Genomic DNA, 18618 nt, shown 5'->3' with positions numbered 1-18618 from the left:
GATTCTCTGTTATTGATTTCCTAGGAGTTTGAGAAATACCAACAGAAACTGCAGGCTAAAGCTTTTGATTCATTACCTTCCAATCTTTCAATTTCCCGAAGCATACGGCATAGTGATGGGTCTCCTTTACTTGTATACACGGATCTACCTCAAGTTGAAGAATTTTTGACACGCCCAGAATTTGTGATCAGTAAGTGATTTGATCCAGTTTTCATAATATATCCTTAGTTCTCATTTAGGAACTCCTTATTAGATGCATAAACAATGCAACTTTTAACTTACCACAACTGTCCCAACTTTTTAAATATCTTTAGTTTTATAGATAATGGAGTAAATTCAGCTTAATATCATAAAAGCTGTTTCATGCATTAGGCAAATCAGGGTTTTTCTTTGTGTTTTCTGAGTTGTGTTGCCTGCCTGCTTGCAGCAAATGAACCTAAAGATGCAGACATATTATGGACGAGTGTACAGGTGGATGAGGAGCTTAAGAAAGAGGTGGGAATAACAGATGACCAATACATAAATCAGTTTCCCTTTGAGGCGTGTCTTGTTATGAAGCATCATCTTGCAGAGACTATTCAAATGGTATATTATGAAGCATCAGCAAACTATGCCCTTAGATTATCATAGCAACGTTAGTAACATGTTAATGAAATCTCTATGTCTTGCTGTACAGGGTTATGGATCTCCAAAATGGTTACAGCCTACTTATAATCTTGAAACTCAGTTGTCCCAGTTTATTGGGGACTATTGTGTCCGCAAACGTGATCAGATGAACAATTTGTGGATCTTGAAACCATGGAACATGGCACGGACAATCGATACAAGTATAACAGATAACTTATCTGCTATCATCCGCATGATGGAAACCGGACCCAAGATCTGCCAGAAGTACATAGAGCATCCTGCTTTGTTCAAGGGGAAGAAGTTTGATCTGCGATATATTGTCCTAGTGCGAAGTATTGACCCGCTGGAGATTTACCTAACAGAGATTTTTTGGGTAATGCTTATGTTCTTTCTCTTCATCACAGCCAATTGAAGTGATTATTCAGTCATTTTGAATAAACAACATATGGGCCATTCCTATTTGTTTGATTTCAGGTTAGGTTGTCTAACAACCCATATTCATTGGAAAAGCATAGTTTCTTTGAATATGAAACTCACTTCACCGTCATGGTATATTTCTTATTAACATTCATTTTACATAATGATTCAGTTCTGATAAAGATTGCAACATCATATATAACAAAAATCACGTTTTTTTCCGATGTCCTTTCTCTGATGCGTTTGCAGAACTATGGTGGTCGGACGTTGAATCACAAACCCACAGCAGAGTTTGTGAGAGAATTTGAACAAGAACATAACGGTAGATATACACGGCATTTGGGTTTCCTTCATATATATATATCTTTCTGTACTTCATTATATCAATAACACATTTCAACTCTCAATAGTTAAATGGATGAATATCCATGAGAAGGTGAAGCAAGTGATACGGGAAGTGTTTGAGGCGGCAGCTCTCACGCATCCAGAGATGCAGTCCCCCAAATCTAGAGCCATTTACGGAGTAGATGTAATGCTCGATAGCTCATTCGAGCCAAAAATCTTGGAGGTTTGTCACTTAAATTAACTGACATATAATTGTTTGCTTCAGAACAAACTCTTGGAAAACTGGAAGTTCTCTTATTAATGATTGTTTATGGTACGCAGGTTACATATTGTCCTGATTGTATGCGGGCTTGCAAATACGACATGGGGACCATGGATGGAAAAGGCATTGTTAAAGGCGGAGATTTCTTCAATTATGTATTCGGGTGCCTCTTCTTGGACGAGACTGCGCACGTAACTCCCTTGTAAGCTCAATAGCATGAGAAGAGTGACGGTTTAGTTCAAAACTAGAATTGTTGTTTTATTTATAGACATGTCGTTTATTAGTTATGCACCATTAGAGATTGAGAGTTTTGCTTTGTAATGTACGGTTTTTTGCAAGTTGCATTGAACTTTTTGTATTATTATATTATAGAATAATTTAGTTATATATCAAAAAAAATCTAAGGCACAGGCTCTGCCCCTTCTCCCCACCAAATCATTGTATTGGGGGAAAAAATCAAAATTATCTTTGGACAACAAATCCGACCAAAAGGATTTAGGGGGTTTCTTCTTTCTCTCCACTAAGGTCTTCCTTCATCTTTATTGAAGCAACGACTTTGTGTATGATGCTCTTAAGGGCGGGTGCGCTAACAGAACACTTGTTATCCTCAAAGCATGACTTGCCTTGTTCAGCTGCACTGCAAAGCTGTGGATCCAAAGGAACTTTCCCAAGAAACGGCACTCCCATTTCCTGACACATTCTCTCTGCACCGCCTCCGCTGGTGTCAAACACTTGGCTGCAAGCCACAACATCGAGAAGCTTTGGAGCATTCTCTCTTATGTAAGAGATCATGTCTTGGGTCACGTCGATGGAGGAGCCGGTCTCAGTTGCTAGCTTCATGAACTTGAAATCCGTCAACCGTTGAGATAAACAACTCATGTTCTCTACCACTCCTAGGACAGGGACACCGACTTTTGCAAGAAAGTTGACTCCTTTTCTGACATCAATCATGGAGACTTCCTGAGGGGTGGTGACAATGATAGCACCGTCGATCCCCGTATGTACAAGGCTCTGGATGGTGGTGATGTTTTCGTCAGAGGTTCCTGGTGGGGTATCAACGACAAGGAAATCGAGCTCTCCCCAGTAAACGTCTTTTAAAAACTGTTTGATGAGACTGTTCTTGCGTGGACCTCTCCAGATGGCAGGCTCATCAGATTCTTCGGTGGAGACAATGAGACCTATGGACATGGCAGCGAGGTTTTCATCGACATAAGCAGGAGACCATCCAAAGTTGCTCTGGTGAACGTCATGCGCTTCAAGGCCCAACATTTTAGGGATGCTTGGCCCGCATATATCTGTATCCATGAGGCCTACTTGATAGTCCATGCCTGCCAGGGCATACGAAAGCTGAGCTGAGAAAGTGCTCTTACCAACCCCTCCTTTGCAAGAGCATACCAGAATCTTATGCTTCACAGTTGCCATTCTTTCAGCTATAGCAACCAAATCTGAAAATTAAGAAAACAAACAAAACGTGACACAGACGTTAACATATCATACAATTTTTCTAATGTGTTACAAGTAATTGTCACAAGGTGTGTAATGTGGGTTGTATTACCTGGGTCAGGTCCCTTAGGAGCAGTGGAACATATTTGTCCACATATTTGCTGATTAGGGCAACCTGCGTCAAGAATCTGAAAATCCAGCAGTTTCCGATTGGGGACCTGGGCAACCTACATTATTCACCAGCAGCAAAACAATCAGTTAGGTTAATTACGGCCACAAAGAATATATAAAAGTAATTAAAAGACCCACTATAATATATATACTTAATGATGATGAGCTGAAAGCAAAAAAAAAACTGAAACACATGGATTGATTTTGCTTACCCTCGTTGGCGTTCTCCATGTCGACTTGTGATAGGTTCATAACGAATCCCTAGAGAATTAACAGCGATGGGGTTTTAGATTTTAGAAAGACCAACGAACGACGAACTCGTGGGTTTAGGAGGAGGTCGACGACAATGAGATATTTATAGCAATCGGTTACGTGTGTGAGTTGTGCGGCCTATCAAATACCCAAACTCAGGCCCATTAAAAGGCCCACAAAAATAATGGGAAGAATCAGATTTAAGCCCAAAGCCCCAAACTATTATTACCCTTCGCTTTCCATTTTTATTTACGGTTTTTGGGATACATATGACGAACACGGCGGCGACATCGGAGGCGAAGATGGCGACGGAGACACCGAAGATAGTGTGGAACGAAGGGAAACGGAGATTCGAGACGGAGGATCACGAAGCTTACATAGAGTACAAGATGAGAAACAACGGCAAAGTGATGGATCTGGTCCATACCTACGTTCCTTCCTCCAAACGAGGATTAGGTTTAGCTTCTCATCTCTGCGTCGCTGCTTTCGAACACGCCTCCTCTCACTCCATCTCCGTCGTCCCTTCCTGCTCCTACGTTTCGGTACGTTAATTTTAGAAATCTATTCGAAATTTTTTGATTTTGAAGTTTGAATTCGTGAGTTTTTTTTGGTGTGTGATTGGATTTTGCAGGATACGTTTCTTCCTCGAAACCAGTCTTGGAAGCCTCTGGTTCACTCGGAGGATCTCAAGTCTAGCATCTGAAGAGTGAAGACCTACACTCCCGTCTCATTGTTTGCTCTGTAATAAATTAAGTAATGTCTCTAACTAAAATGTCCAATAATAATAATCGTTGATTGTGTATCTTGAAACATCTTTGTAATCAAAATCAGAGCAACTGAAGTATTTATGAATCCTAAAAGCTTTCACTTATCGAAAGTGTAGTTTATTATTATTTTGGTGTATTCAAAAATCAAGATTAGAACATGAAATTAAATTAAGATACTATTACTTGTCCCCTTACTTAGAATTGTTGTCGGAAAAGGAATAAAAGAAGAAGAAAGCGTTATCACACCATTATTATTGCACTCGGTTCATACTTATATCACCATTATTATTGCACTCGGTTAATACAAAACAATCACCAGAGTCTTGGAAAAAAAAGATAACACATCCCTTTATATATATATATATCACATGCACCAAACCAATCATTGTATGACTTCCGTAAATGCCAAAACCTTATTTGTGGAATTCGATAACAGAATACGAATAAGCAAGACAACATATGATTTCACATCGAACAAAACCTGAGGCAAACGCTAAACTCTCGAACTGCGAAAGAGATCTCTCTTTACCACCCGAGCATTGTGTTAACATCAACAAGTCCATCCCCAACACAGTGTTACAGGAAAAATCATTACGCTTTGGTTCCATTGGTGTAATCATCTCTACGATGATCACTTTCCCTTTTTCTGGTAGACTTTTCCAACAATTTTTCAGAATCTTTATACAATGTTCGTCCGCCCAATCATGTAGTATCCACTGTTAATAATTTAATGGACCAATTTATTTCGAAATACAATAGAGATAAATTTATTTTATCTACGTATGTATACGAAATATATTTGTAAAGTTACTTTCATAAAGATGGCATCTCCCTTTGGAACTTCTATAAACATGTCTCCGGAGCTATGCTCGACTCCTACAATTAGTATAATCAAACAAAACAAAAAGGTAAGGTTTAGGAGGTGTATTAGTTAATAAAACTAGCACACACCAAAGACCAAACATACTAGAGTAGTTAATTTTGTACCTGGATAAAAAGGAGCATGCGTTAAAACCTGAGCTAAGTCGAAATTAACACCCTTGATATGAGGATACTTCGAAGTGATGATACCCAATATGGTGCCAACTCCTCCTCCTACATCCACTAAAGTGTTAACATCTTTAAATCCTCTGTAAAACTCTAGAACTTTGTTCAGACCATAGTGGACGATTCCGCCATCGCCAGGCTAAACAGCTCAGCGAATTGCCCATCCGAATTAATGTATTCGAATATTTTCATGCCGTGGGCAGAGCTGAATGCATCTTTTCCTTCTAGTATCACATCCTTGAGATTTGTCCTATGAAATATTTTATATAAAAAAAATAATCTTTAAGTACTTTGTCAATTACTACGATATAAGTTCATGTATTAGTGTACGTAAATTGGTTTGATTAGTTGGTTTATAACTGGTTTAATGTTATTAACGATCAACAACTGATTTTAATTTTTGAATAGTAGAAGAAGCACTTACCAAGTCTTCAAAATGACTTGGCTATGGAGTAAAAAGAACAAAGACGAGAAAGAACCAGAGCCATCACTATCTTTCAAGAAAAACTTGCAAATCGGTTCGGCTGCATATACTCTCTCGATCTTTCCGGTTTGACCATTTTCTTTCCTTTCAACCATACCGCACTTCAAAATGGAGTGGCTGGCGAGTAACCGCAGCATCCGGTCCAGCAACATGGGCGCCTCCGGTTTATTGGGTTTGGTTGGGAGACTAACTGCTATCTCAGACGGTGAGAGCCATGTGCCGGTTCTTGCAGCAGCGATCGTGTCGATGACACCAAGCTCCAAGGCAGCTTTGAGAACCATGGGGAAAGCCACAGTATTCACGATGGTCTCTGCTTGCAAGCTCACCATTTTCTCGTCCACTTCTTGTTCTTCTTTGGCTAGAACCCGTTTTGGGCAAGTGGTCAAGTGTTCTTGAAGATTGTTTGTCATAACTGTTGATTGTTGAAGAAGATAAGGTAGAGTTTGGTTGGAGAGTGTGGTTTTAACACTCACACTTGGTGCCATTTTTATAAGTAGAAATCTCAAGCCAAGTTGATCCACTTTTATTGGTAACCCAACCAGTGGCCCATGATTAATAGATGTTCTAAAATTTTCTATTATACATACGGGGGATGGGACGAAAGGATAAGGGTTCATGTAGGCATGTACGTAGTTGACTCGCCATTTGTTATTGTTAGTTGTTATTGTTGATAATCATACATAAATAAATAGCTAGATAGATAAACAAAGGTTTGAGTTACACTTGATACTTGGTGCCATGCAGTAAAACGCGTGTAGTCTAATGAAGACGCATCGACCCTCTTATTCTTTCACCCAAAAAAAAAGAAGCTAAAATAGTCAGTAATGGAACCGGAGTTTATTGATTGTCTAGTACGTACGTATATCGGTTTGTATTGCAGCTTGTCATAATATATGTTTAAACATATACTAGAGTATGGTGACGTTATATGGTTTACCTGCTAGTGGGATCAAAACAGTATATAATTATTGTATGACATGATCGATCATTAAAAAGAAATATCTCAGGTGATTTAATTAAGAGGATCCGGTGGTCCACCAAAACCACGTGAATCATGCATGATTCAGGATATCACCTTTTTATTCCATTCGGGAAATCATTTTACGGAACCACCAACTAATAATTGATGTTTTCAAAATTTTAACCAAAAAGAAAAAAAAAGAAAAAAAAATGATTGATCGTACTTTGGAGTATAAATATTCATCGATTGTTCTGTATATCGGACATCATTGTTATATGGTATATATGGAACAAAGACCATATTATCATGCTAAACAAGAAGAAAACGTACGTGAGAGAGAAAGAGATGAAAAATAAAAACAAATATATCTTTGTAATCTTTCAGTTATTGGAAATTTGAAATAATCTTCCAATTAACACCAATCAATATCTTGCATACATATGCTCTCGGCCGCGTTTAATAGATCTCTTTGCAACGCACCCTTTAAAAATACGGTATTAAAAATCGTTTAGGTATTAACAGGAGCGTCCCACGTGAATCAGGGGGCTATCACTTTATGGAACCACAAGAGCTTATTATATGCCATTTGGATTGGTGTGTCAAAATATTTTGGTCTTTTTTTATTGGTTAAGTATTGAATTTTTGATCATTTGTCTTTGTCATGTCATATATGATTTCCGTTTTAAAGTAGCAGCTGAAGATCAAATAATAGTTTGTTTAATTAATACATCGTATCTGAGCAGCGGTCATACAAAATCTAGAGGTTAGTTGTATATACATAAAGTTGGAAAGGGAGAAACACTCAAACACATTATTAATAAACATTGACACAATTGCAATTATCACTACTTTTCCAATACTTCATCTACACCCACTTTCCTCTTTCCATCCATGGTGTACATTTGAGGGGTTTTTTACAAGTTTGACATAAAAACTAGACAATTTTGCCCTTGTCTTTCTCTCTCTCTTTTTCTCTCGTTCTTTTATTTTTATTATCATTTATTTAGTTATTATTAATAAATTTTGTATTATTTTTGCACAAAGATTGTAACTACATTTTTCTACATTTTAAGATGCATTTGCTATATTTTAGATAAATAAGTTATATATTATACAATTTTAGCTGAAACATTTGTTTTATGATAAGTGGATGGTAAATTGTGGATACTTACTTGATTAAATTCTTAAATTCATAATTTGAGTATTGTAATGTGGTTGGTTGAATGTAGTTTTGTGAATGTTTTCTGTATGTTAAGTAACATGCATGACTTCTGGTTTAGGGTTAAAGTTTTAGGGCTTAAGGTTTAGGTATTAGGACTTATGTGATGATGTGTCTATGTTTTGGGTTCAGGATTTAGGATATTAGATTCACTAAAGTTTAGGGTTTTAGGTTTAAGGTGTAGAGTTTTGATTTTGGGTTCAGAGTTCATGTTTTAGAGTTTAGGGTTTAGGATTTAGAATTTAGGGTTTTTGGTTTAGGCTGAAGAATTTAGGTTTTTTTTACTTAGAATGATGTATGTGGATTCATTGTCTATGTTTTGGGTTTATGTTGTAGGGGTAGGGTTCAGGGGGTATAGATTCGAAGGTACTAACTCCATATGGATTTGAAGGTACTATCCACATGTGTAACTTGTATTGTAATGATATCCACATGATCATGATCGTATGGATTCGATGTATCGTTGTACCCAAACCATAATCATGGTCATATACACATGATCATGATGGTATGGATACAATGAGTTTTTAAAATCAAATTCAATAGAGTAGCAGTGGATATATGAATTCTGGGTTTTTTTTTTTCTAAAATCATCGTCGTCAATTTTTTTTCTGGCAATCGAGTTATCCCAAAAATTTATAGGTTTTATATTAAATGAAGTTTTTAAATTTAATTTCAAGGGAGTGGTAGTGAGTGTATGAATTTTGGGTTTTCTTTTAAAATCATGTTCTAGCTTCAATTTTTTTTTTTGCAATCCAGTTTTTCTTAAAAATTATTGACTTTTGATGTTCAGTTTTTTGTTTGTTGTTTTGGATTTTTAAAAAAGAAAACTAAGAAAAAATGAGGTTGGAAAATTTTTTTTTTTGAATACATACCTTAATTTTAGTAGAAATTTGAATTCTATACTAAAATTTTTAAGTCTTTGAAATATACCTTATATATTGCACAAAATGACTATTTTGTCCTTAATTAAAAATTAAGTAAAAAATTAAAATAAATACAATATAACTAAATTAATTCATTAGACAAAATTATTTCTAAAAACTTTGCCTAAACTAGATATTCGAAATTTTGTTAATTCTTTTAAGAAAATGAAGAAATAATTTATTATATATAATATTAATCAATAACTAAAAGATTAATATTCAGATAAAATAAATAAAATATGCCCTTAAGTAATAATTAATATATCTGGTATTATTTAGTAATTTAATTTCAATAATTTATTATATAAAGATAAAATAAAATTAATTAGAATTATTATTTTTGGATTTATGTTTAGTAAAATTTCAGATAATAATAGTTTTAAATATATATATATATATATATATATATAATTCACTAATCATTCTTTAATTTTTTTCAATCAATAAAATTTTTTGAAAAATAAATATATATTTCGATATATTAAATATGTTACTAAAAATTTGAGTATAAGTTACATAAATCTAATATATTTTAAAAATTATTAAGTTTAATAAAATAATCAAATATTATGAGCTTTTAGAAAATAAATCAACAGTCCGAAAAATCGACTATGTAATAAATCAATTAATAAAAAAAAAAAGTAGGCTTTTTAAAAATAAGTCAACAATGAAAAAACATAAATCAGCAAGAATAAAATATAAGTCGACAGTTCAAAAAGTTAAAAATATTAATAAGTCAACGTAAAATGAAATAAGTCTACTAAGACCAAACAAATCGATGAAAAAAATTATAAATCAACAAACAAAACAAATAAGTCAACATCGTAAGAAGTCGACTATGAAAAAAAACAATCAAACATAAAAAAAGTCGAGAATTTTAAAATAAATCGATGGAAAAATAAATAAGTCAACAAAAATTAAACTTTAATCAATCATTCAAAACATCGACCTTATTAATGAATCAATATAAAATGTAATAAATCAACAATGAATAAACAAATCAACAGAATATATATATATATATATATATATATATATATATATATATATATATATATATATATAAATCGATGAACAAAAAAATAAGTCAACAATTAAAAAAATCGATTATATTATAAATCCACTAGCCATAACATAAGTCAATTGTTTTAATATAAGTCGATGACAAAGATAATTGAGTCAACATAAGTAAAAAACAAAACGATTGTTCAAAAAGTCGACATTACAAATAAATCAACATTGATTAAAATCAATACAATAAAACTTGGATGTTTTTCACCAGGTGATGACACATCAACTTTAACATTCAAGCTGGTGTTGACACATCAATTAAAACCAATAGCCAATAAAAACATTTGAATTAATACAACTAAGATTTCTAAATCAATAAAAAAAACTATGTTACATTAGACATATCAATTAGGCCCAGAGCCCAAAGGCTGTTCCGCCCGACCGAACTTTGAAAAACACTGAGCTCAGACTTAAATACAGCCCGTTCGGGTTTAAGAGTTTTATGACTTAGCCCAATGGGGCTCGGACCAGCCCGAAAAGCCCCAGAGCCCTAAGGCTGGTCCGGCCCGACCCGACTTTGAAAAACACTGAGCTCAGACTTAAATATATGTCCATAAAATTGGGCTTTTTGGTCTCAGCCTATTCGGGCTTAAGAGTTTTAGGACTTAGCCCAATGCGGCTCGGACCGGCCCGAAAAGCCATTATACAAATATAATTATATATTTTTTCTCATGATTGTTTGATTGCAATATTTGATTGTAAATAAAGTTTAAAACTCTAATCTTAGTTTTCATATTTACTTAATGCCCTTACTTAATATTTTTAAAATCTTTATCTATGATATTTTATATGAATATATATATTTTTATTTGGTTAAAGTATAAAAATTTATTTGGTTTTAAGTTATTTATTTGTTTTAGATTAAGTTGGTTTTAGTGAATATAGATGAATTTTTTAAGTTTTGATTGATTTGTTTTATATTGCACCTTTAAACATTGCTTTTTAAGACATGTTATAAACTAACTTATAAGTTTGAGTTTTTGATCAGTAAGATAAGCCCGGAAAAGCCTGAAAAGTCTTGTAGCTCTGTTAGAGCCGAACCGGACTTTGAAATATACGCTCAAATATATGTGGGTTTTGTGGATTTCAAGCGGACCGGGTCGAGCCAGCCTGATTGACATCCCTATGTGCCACATCACGTTGTCTTTCACTTCATAAACTCTTACACACATAATAAAAGAAAAACACCAAGACTCTAATTGTTTGTTCGTCTCCTTCACACGAACTTCTCTTGAATTCAGTTAGAGAGAAGAAACAAAAGAATCGTCACAAAGATTTGTCTTCAATAAAACAATCAAAAAGAGAAGAAAACGCATGACTTGTGCGGCAAGAGACATGGAAGAAGCTTAGGTCATTGTTTAATAGGCAAAGCAATCTCACCAAATTCACCTTTGATTAATTCGAACAATAATTTTATCAAAATCTACAGATTATGAAATCAAATTATCTGGTTATCGAGAACTTTTTGGAAGAAGAAGCGAAGTTAAAAGTTAGGATAGGGAAGAAATTTGAAAAGATATACTAGAGAGAGAGAGAGAGAGAAAGAAAGAGAGAGAGAGAGAGAGAGAGAGAGAGAGAGAGATAGTGATGTGAAGATGAAGGAAGAAGAGAAGAGAGACATAGAGATATCAATTTCTCAGGTAAGCCCCTCCCTAACCACACAATTGTGGTCTGATATACAAAAAAATTAATAAAATTCACGAAAGAGCAACTTAGGCATAACAAAGTTCATTAATTTCTTTTAGAATCGGAGGTCTAATTGAGGTAAAGATGTCGTTTGTGTAAATTGACTCACCTCTTTTTTATTGACTTAGGTCTTGAATGAAGATGATGTTGAGCAAATTGATGCTTTGGACTAGAACGTTTTTTTTTCAAGGTCTAGTACAATAAATGTTACTTACTGCTACTCCAGAACTCTCTATGTGAAAATTATCATTATTTATTTCCCTTTCGATCTTAGTAAATTTCAAAATCTTCATCTTTGATTTGTAGCAAACAACAGATGATAAATTGGAATCATGATCAGTTATGTAGTTGCAGTATCTAAAATGGTTGGAAGCGTGCTTCAATATATGAGTTATGGACAAAACGAAACAACTAACACATGCCATATAGAGAACACCATTAAAAACAGAATCACCACCTTCATATGAGAAAGTGATTCTAAGATGTTTGGTTCAAACCGTTGGTTCTCCTAAGCATGGCCAAGACTTCAAAGCTTTATAAAGGATATCTTGTGGAGAAGTTGATAATGATTTAAACCAAACACTTTATTCTAAAGTCGTCAAGCTAACTAATCAACGTCCACTAATAATACTTACAAAGGAAAATATTATCCCGGTTTATCATGTTGTATTGGAAAATTGAACTAAATTGGATGGCTTCAATTATTGAGCTTGATTGACAAAAATATTGTATTTGGTAGTGATATATATATATATATATATATAATGAGTAAGTTTAAATTATAATAAAAAGTCACATTTATATACAATATCATCCAATTTATATATCATTAAAGTAAATTTTAATGTTTATTTATCTAACTATTTAATTTTTCTAAAAACCATTTATGCGGACTCACGTACCAATGTGTAACAAAAATTATAGTAACCACAATTTGTTTAACTCTAATTTTTTTTCTTCAATTTTTACTTTGAAACCTAAAACAAATTATATAAATAAGAATACAAAAAAAATTATTATTAACCACTACAAAAAACTTTATTAATTATGATATATTTAATTCCAAACAATATAAAAAACAAATAGTATTCCAAAAAATACAAAATAAAATTAATAAATAAAAAATAATCTAAAACAACCCGCGGCGTAGCGCAGGTACCAGCCTAGTAAGTCTGAAACATTGATATTATATATATATATATATATATATATTAGAAATTGTATAATCATGAATTATTTATTTTTAAATTCAACAAAAATATTTTAATTCTTTTTCTTTATTCAAAATTTTAAGATAAAAATTTGATTTATGTAATCATTATTTAAAACACAACAAATACATTTTTATTATAATTTATATTTATTAATAAGTTATTTCGAATTTAAATTTTTAAAAAGTAATTTATTTTAAAATTTGAATTACTTTAAAATTTTAAATTTAGTTCATTTTTTAATTGTTAAAATAATTTTTAATAAAAAGGGTATATCTGTCCATTTTTATTTCAAAATGTGTAGTTTTCAAATAACTATAATTTTGAATGTAATTTTCAAATTTCTTAAAAATTTAAGTATCTTCTTAAAAATGTCCAAAAAAAAATGAAAAAGCAAAAAGACAAATGGGAAAGAATAATATTTATTGTTTGATTGAGAAAAAAAAATAAAGTTTAAAAAAATAAAGTATAAGAGAATAGGAAGAAAGAAAATGATAGATGTAGAGAGAGAAAGTTAGAGATAGTTTAATAAATTTAAGGGCAAAATGTCATTTCATACTGTAAAAGTATAGTAATAACAAAAAGTGTATGTATTTGTTATTTGCTGTTTTCTCATAAACATTTTATTATTTTAGCCAAATAGTCAAATGTCCAATACTCGTAAAATATAAGCCTGATTATGTAAACGGTAAACCTGATTATTCATTTTAATTAGGTGAAAGAAAAACTTCCTGTCTGTATTGAATATAGGGAACCAGAAGGCAATTAATTAATTATGCGGCTTAAACACATTGTCATGCAAGGCGGGGTCCGTGTTCGGTTTCTCATCATCGTCGTCAGAGAAGGTAATCTTCTTACCGCAGAACAAACCCATCACCTTCATAGGAACCTCCTGTTTCTTCAGATTCTGTTTGGTCTTCATTATTCCTTGTCCAAGTTCCTGTTTCTTCAGATTCGGTTTGGTCATCATTATTCCTCGTCGAAGGTTGTCGTCGTAACTGGAATATATCAAAAAAACCCTAGTGATCATCTCTCCCCATTCACCCAATGGGATAGCTCTTGATAACAAAACACAAAAGGCAAAATAGTTAAATCCCTTACCAAAGCTTCTTTGCAAGGTTGTACCTAATAATTAACAAAGATAATAGCGTTAATCTTCTGTTAATGACATTTCAAAACAAATCTTTATATGGAAAAATCACTTTACTTGGGTCCGACAGGGTATGGAGGAGCTATCTCAGCCACGTCAACAAAAATGTTCATGTATCCCAAATATTTCTTCTTTTGCAGCAGCGCCTACCGCATAGAAAATGTTAAATCAGAAATCCTACTTTCAAATATACACTACTTCTACTTCATCGCAAGTATACACTACTCTCACCTTCTCTGCTTCGTTAGAAGAAGCAAACTCAACATAGCCACAGCCCAAATGCTCGCCCATGTTGTCTACCATAATTCGAACATGAACAATTTCTCCAACATGTCTGAAGTAACTGATGCTGTAAAAATGGAGGGTAAAAGAATATGAGTCATTAGAAACTTGCTCCAAACAGAGAAGAGGAAATTAAAAAAAAAAGTGCTACTTACATAGTTGGTATTATCTGACAGTCGTAAGGGAGATTGGCAAGAAATAGTGTATTTTTCCTTGCAGCAACTTCCTGAATTTAACACCCAAATGTGTTAGCACGACTCTAAGAATACAAGGACGACTTAAAAAGTGCAATAACAACAAAAAAGTAGCCTCATCCCCAGAATAAGTCATCTTTCGATTTTGTGGTGGCAAAAAAAAACCTGTTATTAAACGCTACGCGTTTCTTCTTAGCCTGACATATTTTGAAGAGAGTCAAAACAGGTACGGTACCTCAAGAAAATTGGGAGTTTCATAAAGTCCTTTCACTGCCTCATCTTCTCCCATCAGAAGGCTTTCTTGTCGAAGGTAGTCTTCGTACCTTGGGAATATCGAAAACCTTGGTGATCACTCCATGTATCCCAAAAACTTCACCCAATGAACAAACTCCAGGTGCAGATAGTTAAATCCCTTACCAAACCTTGTGATCTAGGCAAAACCTAATTAACAAAACAAAAAGCGTTAAGTCTTCTGTAGTGGCATCAAAGCTCCAGCAATAAGTTACAACCAGTGTTACAGAACCAAATCAATTTACTTGGGTGGACTGAGTGGAACTGTCTTAGCCGCCTCAAGACACATCTTGCGTCCGTGCAAATATTCACCGTTCTTTACCAGCGCCTACAGTATAAAAGATTTAATCAGCAATCGTACTTTCAGATGACCACTTGTATATATGTTTCATCACCAATTATACACTACTTTTCAACTGACTACTAAAATGTTATTTTCATCAGTTCTACAGAACGACACTCTCCCACCTTCTCTACTTTCAAATGACCACTTGTATACACTACTTTTCAACTGAATACTACTAAAATGATTTTCTCATCATCACTACTACAGAACGACACTCTCACCTTCTCTACTTCGGTGGCAGAAGCGAACTCAACAAAACCCCAGGGCCTAGGCTCCTGCCCCTGGCTGTTTGCAATAAGTCGAACATGAGCAACTTCTCCAACAACTTTGAAGAAATTGATGCTGTCAATACGGAGGATTAATTATTATTAGTCATGAAAAACTTGCTCCGAGAACGAAAGTGGAAATTTAAGATGCTACTTACATATCTGATATCTTAATGGTTTTAGAGAGGTTGGAAATAAAGAGCGTTTTAGTTATGGCAGCTTCCTGAATATAACAGCCAATTGAGTTAGCAAGACTCTTTAGGAGAAAAGGACTTTAAAAATTGCAGAAAAACAAAAAAAGATCCACTCTAGGAAAGACATTTTTTGGCAACAGCCGGAGGACATTATTTAGAAGATAAGAAGGACAGGTACCTCAACAAAAGCAGGAGTTTGATAATGTCCCTTCATCAACAAAATCTTGTGATCATGCAAATATTCACCATTCTTAAGTTCCAGAGCCTACAGCACAAAAGATTGAATCAGGTATTGTACTTTCAAATAACTAGTTATGTATACATTTTCATAATAAATAAGTAAAGAGACTACTTTTCGAATTATTTGAATACTTTTTTTTCATCATTACTACAAAACAAAACAAAACAAAACTACTCTCACCGTGTTTGCATGGTGAGCAGAAGCAAACTCAACAAAGCCATAGCCCACATTCTTACCCTCGCCGTTTACAACAAGTCGAACACTAACAACTCTTTGCAACATGATGGAAGAAATTTCGGCTGCGAAAGTGGAGGTTAAAATATCAGTGAAGGAAAACTTGCTCCAGAGAACGAAAAGTGGAAATGTAAGGTGCGGCTTACATGTGTGATATTTTAGTGTGGGGAGAGAGATTGGCAATAACGAGTAATTCCTGAATTTAACAGCCAAGTGTTAGCACGACTCAAAGGAGAGAAGGACTTACTTAAACTGCATAACCAAAAAAAAAGTAGCCTCATCTGAAGCAGATAATAAGAACAGGGCACCTCAACAACAAAATCAGAAGGTGTCTCATCTTCTTCTTTTTCTTTTTCTAGTTGAAGGGAGTCTACGTTCCTGATATATCGAAAACCTTAGTGGTGATCACTCCATGTATACCAAAAAGTACACCTAATGAGCTCTTCTTGATAACAAACTCAAGATGCAAAGAGTTAGATCCCTTACCAAACCTTGTGATCTAGGCAAAACCTAATTAACAAAAAAAAACAAAATAAAAGCGTTAGTCTTCTGTAGTGGCATCAAAACTCTAGCAATAAGTTACAACGAGTGTTACAGAAACAAATCTCCGTAACATGGAAGATCATTTTACTTGGGTGGATGGTATGTAGATGTCTCAACCACTCCAATAAAAATCTTGCAACTGTGCAAATATTCACCGTTCTTCGTTTCCAGTGCCTAGCGTATAAAAGATTGATTTAATACGCAATAAGGGTTAATTTCAAATTGAATAGTTGAATAATTGATTCAGAAGCAAACTCAACAAAGGCAGAGTGCGCATGTTCACCGTGGTCATTTACACAAAGTCGAACATGAACAACTTGTCCAACATCTTTGAAGAAATCGATGCTGTAAAAAGTGGAGGGTAAAATATCAGTCATTGAAAAACTTGCTCCGAGAAGGAGAGTGGAAGTTTAAGGTGATTTGCTTACATATCTGATATGTTTGTTTGCCTAGAGAGACCGGCGACAAAGAGCGTCTTTTGTGTTACGGGAACGGCCTGAATATAACAGCCAAGTGAGTTAGCACGACTCTAAAGAGAAAAAACAAAGGACTTAATATTGCATAACAAATCTAATTTGTGGCGAAAGTTGTGTTATTAAATGTCTGAGCCTGACATATTTTGGAGGTAGTAAGAACAGGATGCTTTACCGTACAATATATGCAGACTATATAACAAAGAATGCAATATATATATTTTTGTAAAGTGTATACCTTTACTGAGATTAAATTATTCTGACCAGGCTTCTGCTCAAGACTACAAGCAAAGCCTTCCGTTGTCTCCTGTTACGAGTAGCCATTCGAACAACACAGTGTAAAGCAAAATTGTAGTAAAAGAAAGAACAAGAGGAATCCGACAATCTTAGGTTACCTTCACTTTGGATGTTTCCTTATGTTTCTTAGGAAACGGTTTGGTCTCCAAATCATCTTCGGGCTTTCGCTTACCTAAGAGAAGAGCAGCAAAAAAATAAAGTTAAAATCAACAGACAAGTAAGTGAACAGCACAGTATAAAACATAAGATAAGAAGAGCTCAGAGCCATGCAAAACAAACCAAATAAAATAACTTTGGCGGACGATTCCTTGCTAGAACTGGCCATGGAGAAGATGAAAACGGCGACGGCTTATTTTCCCAGCAAGGGTTGAGAGCACTTTCATATAAGTTAGTTATATAACTAATCTGCTTCGGGCTGGGCTTTGATTGGTTTGTCGGTTTATGTGCACCATGACTTTTTCGGTTATAAATATGATCCTAGAAAAATTTGTTAATGCATTGATCAAAAACATCCTCTTCGTTTCCTCTAACTCCCCAGATTTCACATAACGCTACAATTAAAGCTGTCCAAGAAACCTCATTTTCTCTTAGGCATTTCACCAAACCCCTTACGTGCACTAAAAAAACAATCCTTAGAATTAGCCACAACAACATCTGTGTCAAACACAATTCTCAGGACCAACCCATGATTCCATGAACCAGTACGAACCTGCCCATTGTTAGAACAAACCTTCATAACCAATGGAAGAGTATACTCATCAGGTCGAGCTTAACAAGTTCTCATCATACCTACACACAAGAAACGAAATCCAAAGCTTTTCTATTTGTTTAGTGTTACTATTATATTGTGTTTAATTATTTGTTTAGGGTTATTGGTTCGGTTTGGTGTTTCAAACTGAACCATTCGGGTTGAACAAAAGCTTAACCGGAATGGATTGTATGTACACTAAACCATATATTACCAACCAAACTAAAGCTCAAGGCTGCATACATAACCCACGGTAATTTACCCTTTTGGTACCTTTCCACGGTGTCGATGACGCAAAGCTCCATATTCATTTTCCACGGTTACCCTTAGGATAACAATGTCCATATTCATTTTTCAATATATATATATATGCTGATTTAATAGTATTGCGAATGTGTAATCAACTCAACGTTTGAAAATCCGGACCGTTCCGGTCGGACTGTTAAACCCGCGATCATAAACATAATGCA

General features: G+C 34.3%; 3 protein-coding genes and 2 pseudogenes across 3 annotated transcripts in view; 2 read left to right on the top strand and 3 right to left on the bottom strand.

Moving 5' to 3' along the window:
* Positions 1-1989, top strand: part of LOC104751652 (tubulin--tyrosine ligase-like protein 12) — a gene marked incomplete in the record, with an annotated part of 5737 nt that extends 3748 nt beyond the window's left edge. Inside the window, 6 exon segments of the mRNA XM_019238603.1 lie at positions 449-585; positions 677-1000; positions 1102-1176; positions 1294-1366; positions 1455-1612; positions 1711-1989. Of these exon segments, the coding sequence (XP_019094148.1) occupies positions 449-585; positions 677-1000; positions 1102-1176; positions 1294-1366; positions 1455-1612; positions 1711-1857 (914 nt within the window).
* LOC104753894 lies at positions 2147-3496 on the bottom strand (annotated as a pseudogene).
* LOC104751651 (acetyltransferase At1g77540) lies at positions 3752-4388 on the top strand. Its single transcript, XM_010473645.2, has 2 exons — positions 3752-4059; positions 4149-4388. Exons 1-2 carry the CDS (start codon positions 3787-3789, stop codon positions 4218-4220), a joined length of 345 nt encoding a protein of 114 aa, XP_010471947.1. The 5' UTR covers positions 3752-3786; the 3' UTR covers positions 4221-4388.
* Positions 4549-6340, bottom strand: LOC104751648 (annotated as a pseudogene).
* Positions 13613-18499, bottom strand: LOC104751649 (polyadenylate-binding protein, cytoplasmic and nuclear-like). Its single transcript, XM_019237821.1, is given in 23 exon segments — positions 13613-13887; positions 13991-14014; positions 14097-14185; positions 14271-14388; positions 14477-14547; positions 14751-14838; positions 14933-14956; positions 15052-15134; positions 15374-15494; positions 15577-15641; positions 15791-15877; positions 16034-16126; positions 16128-16152; positions 16234-16283; positions 16396-16465; positions 16574-16597; positions 16719-16804; positions 16927-16975; positions 17059-17126; positions 17342-17410; positions 17499-17572; positions 18013-18109; positions 18422-18499. Coding segments are annotated over 23 exon segments (1782 nt in total). The 3' UTR covers positions 13613-13658.

The sequence above is a fragment of the Camelina sativa genome, chromosome 16 (genome assembly GCF_000633955.1).
Source record: "Camelina sativa cultivar DH55 chromosome 16, Cs, whole genome shotgun sequence".
Lineage (NCBI taxonomy): Eukaryota > Viridiplantae > Streptophyta > Magnoliopsida > Brassicales > Brassicaceae > Camelina > Camelina sativa.
This window is presented reverse-complemented; position numbering and strand designations above follow the sequence as displayed.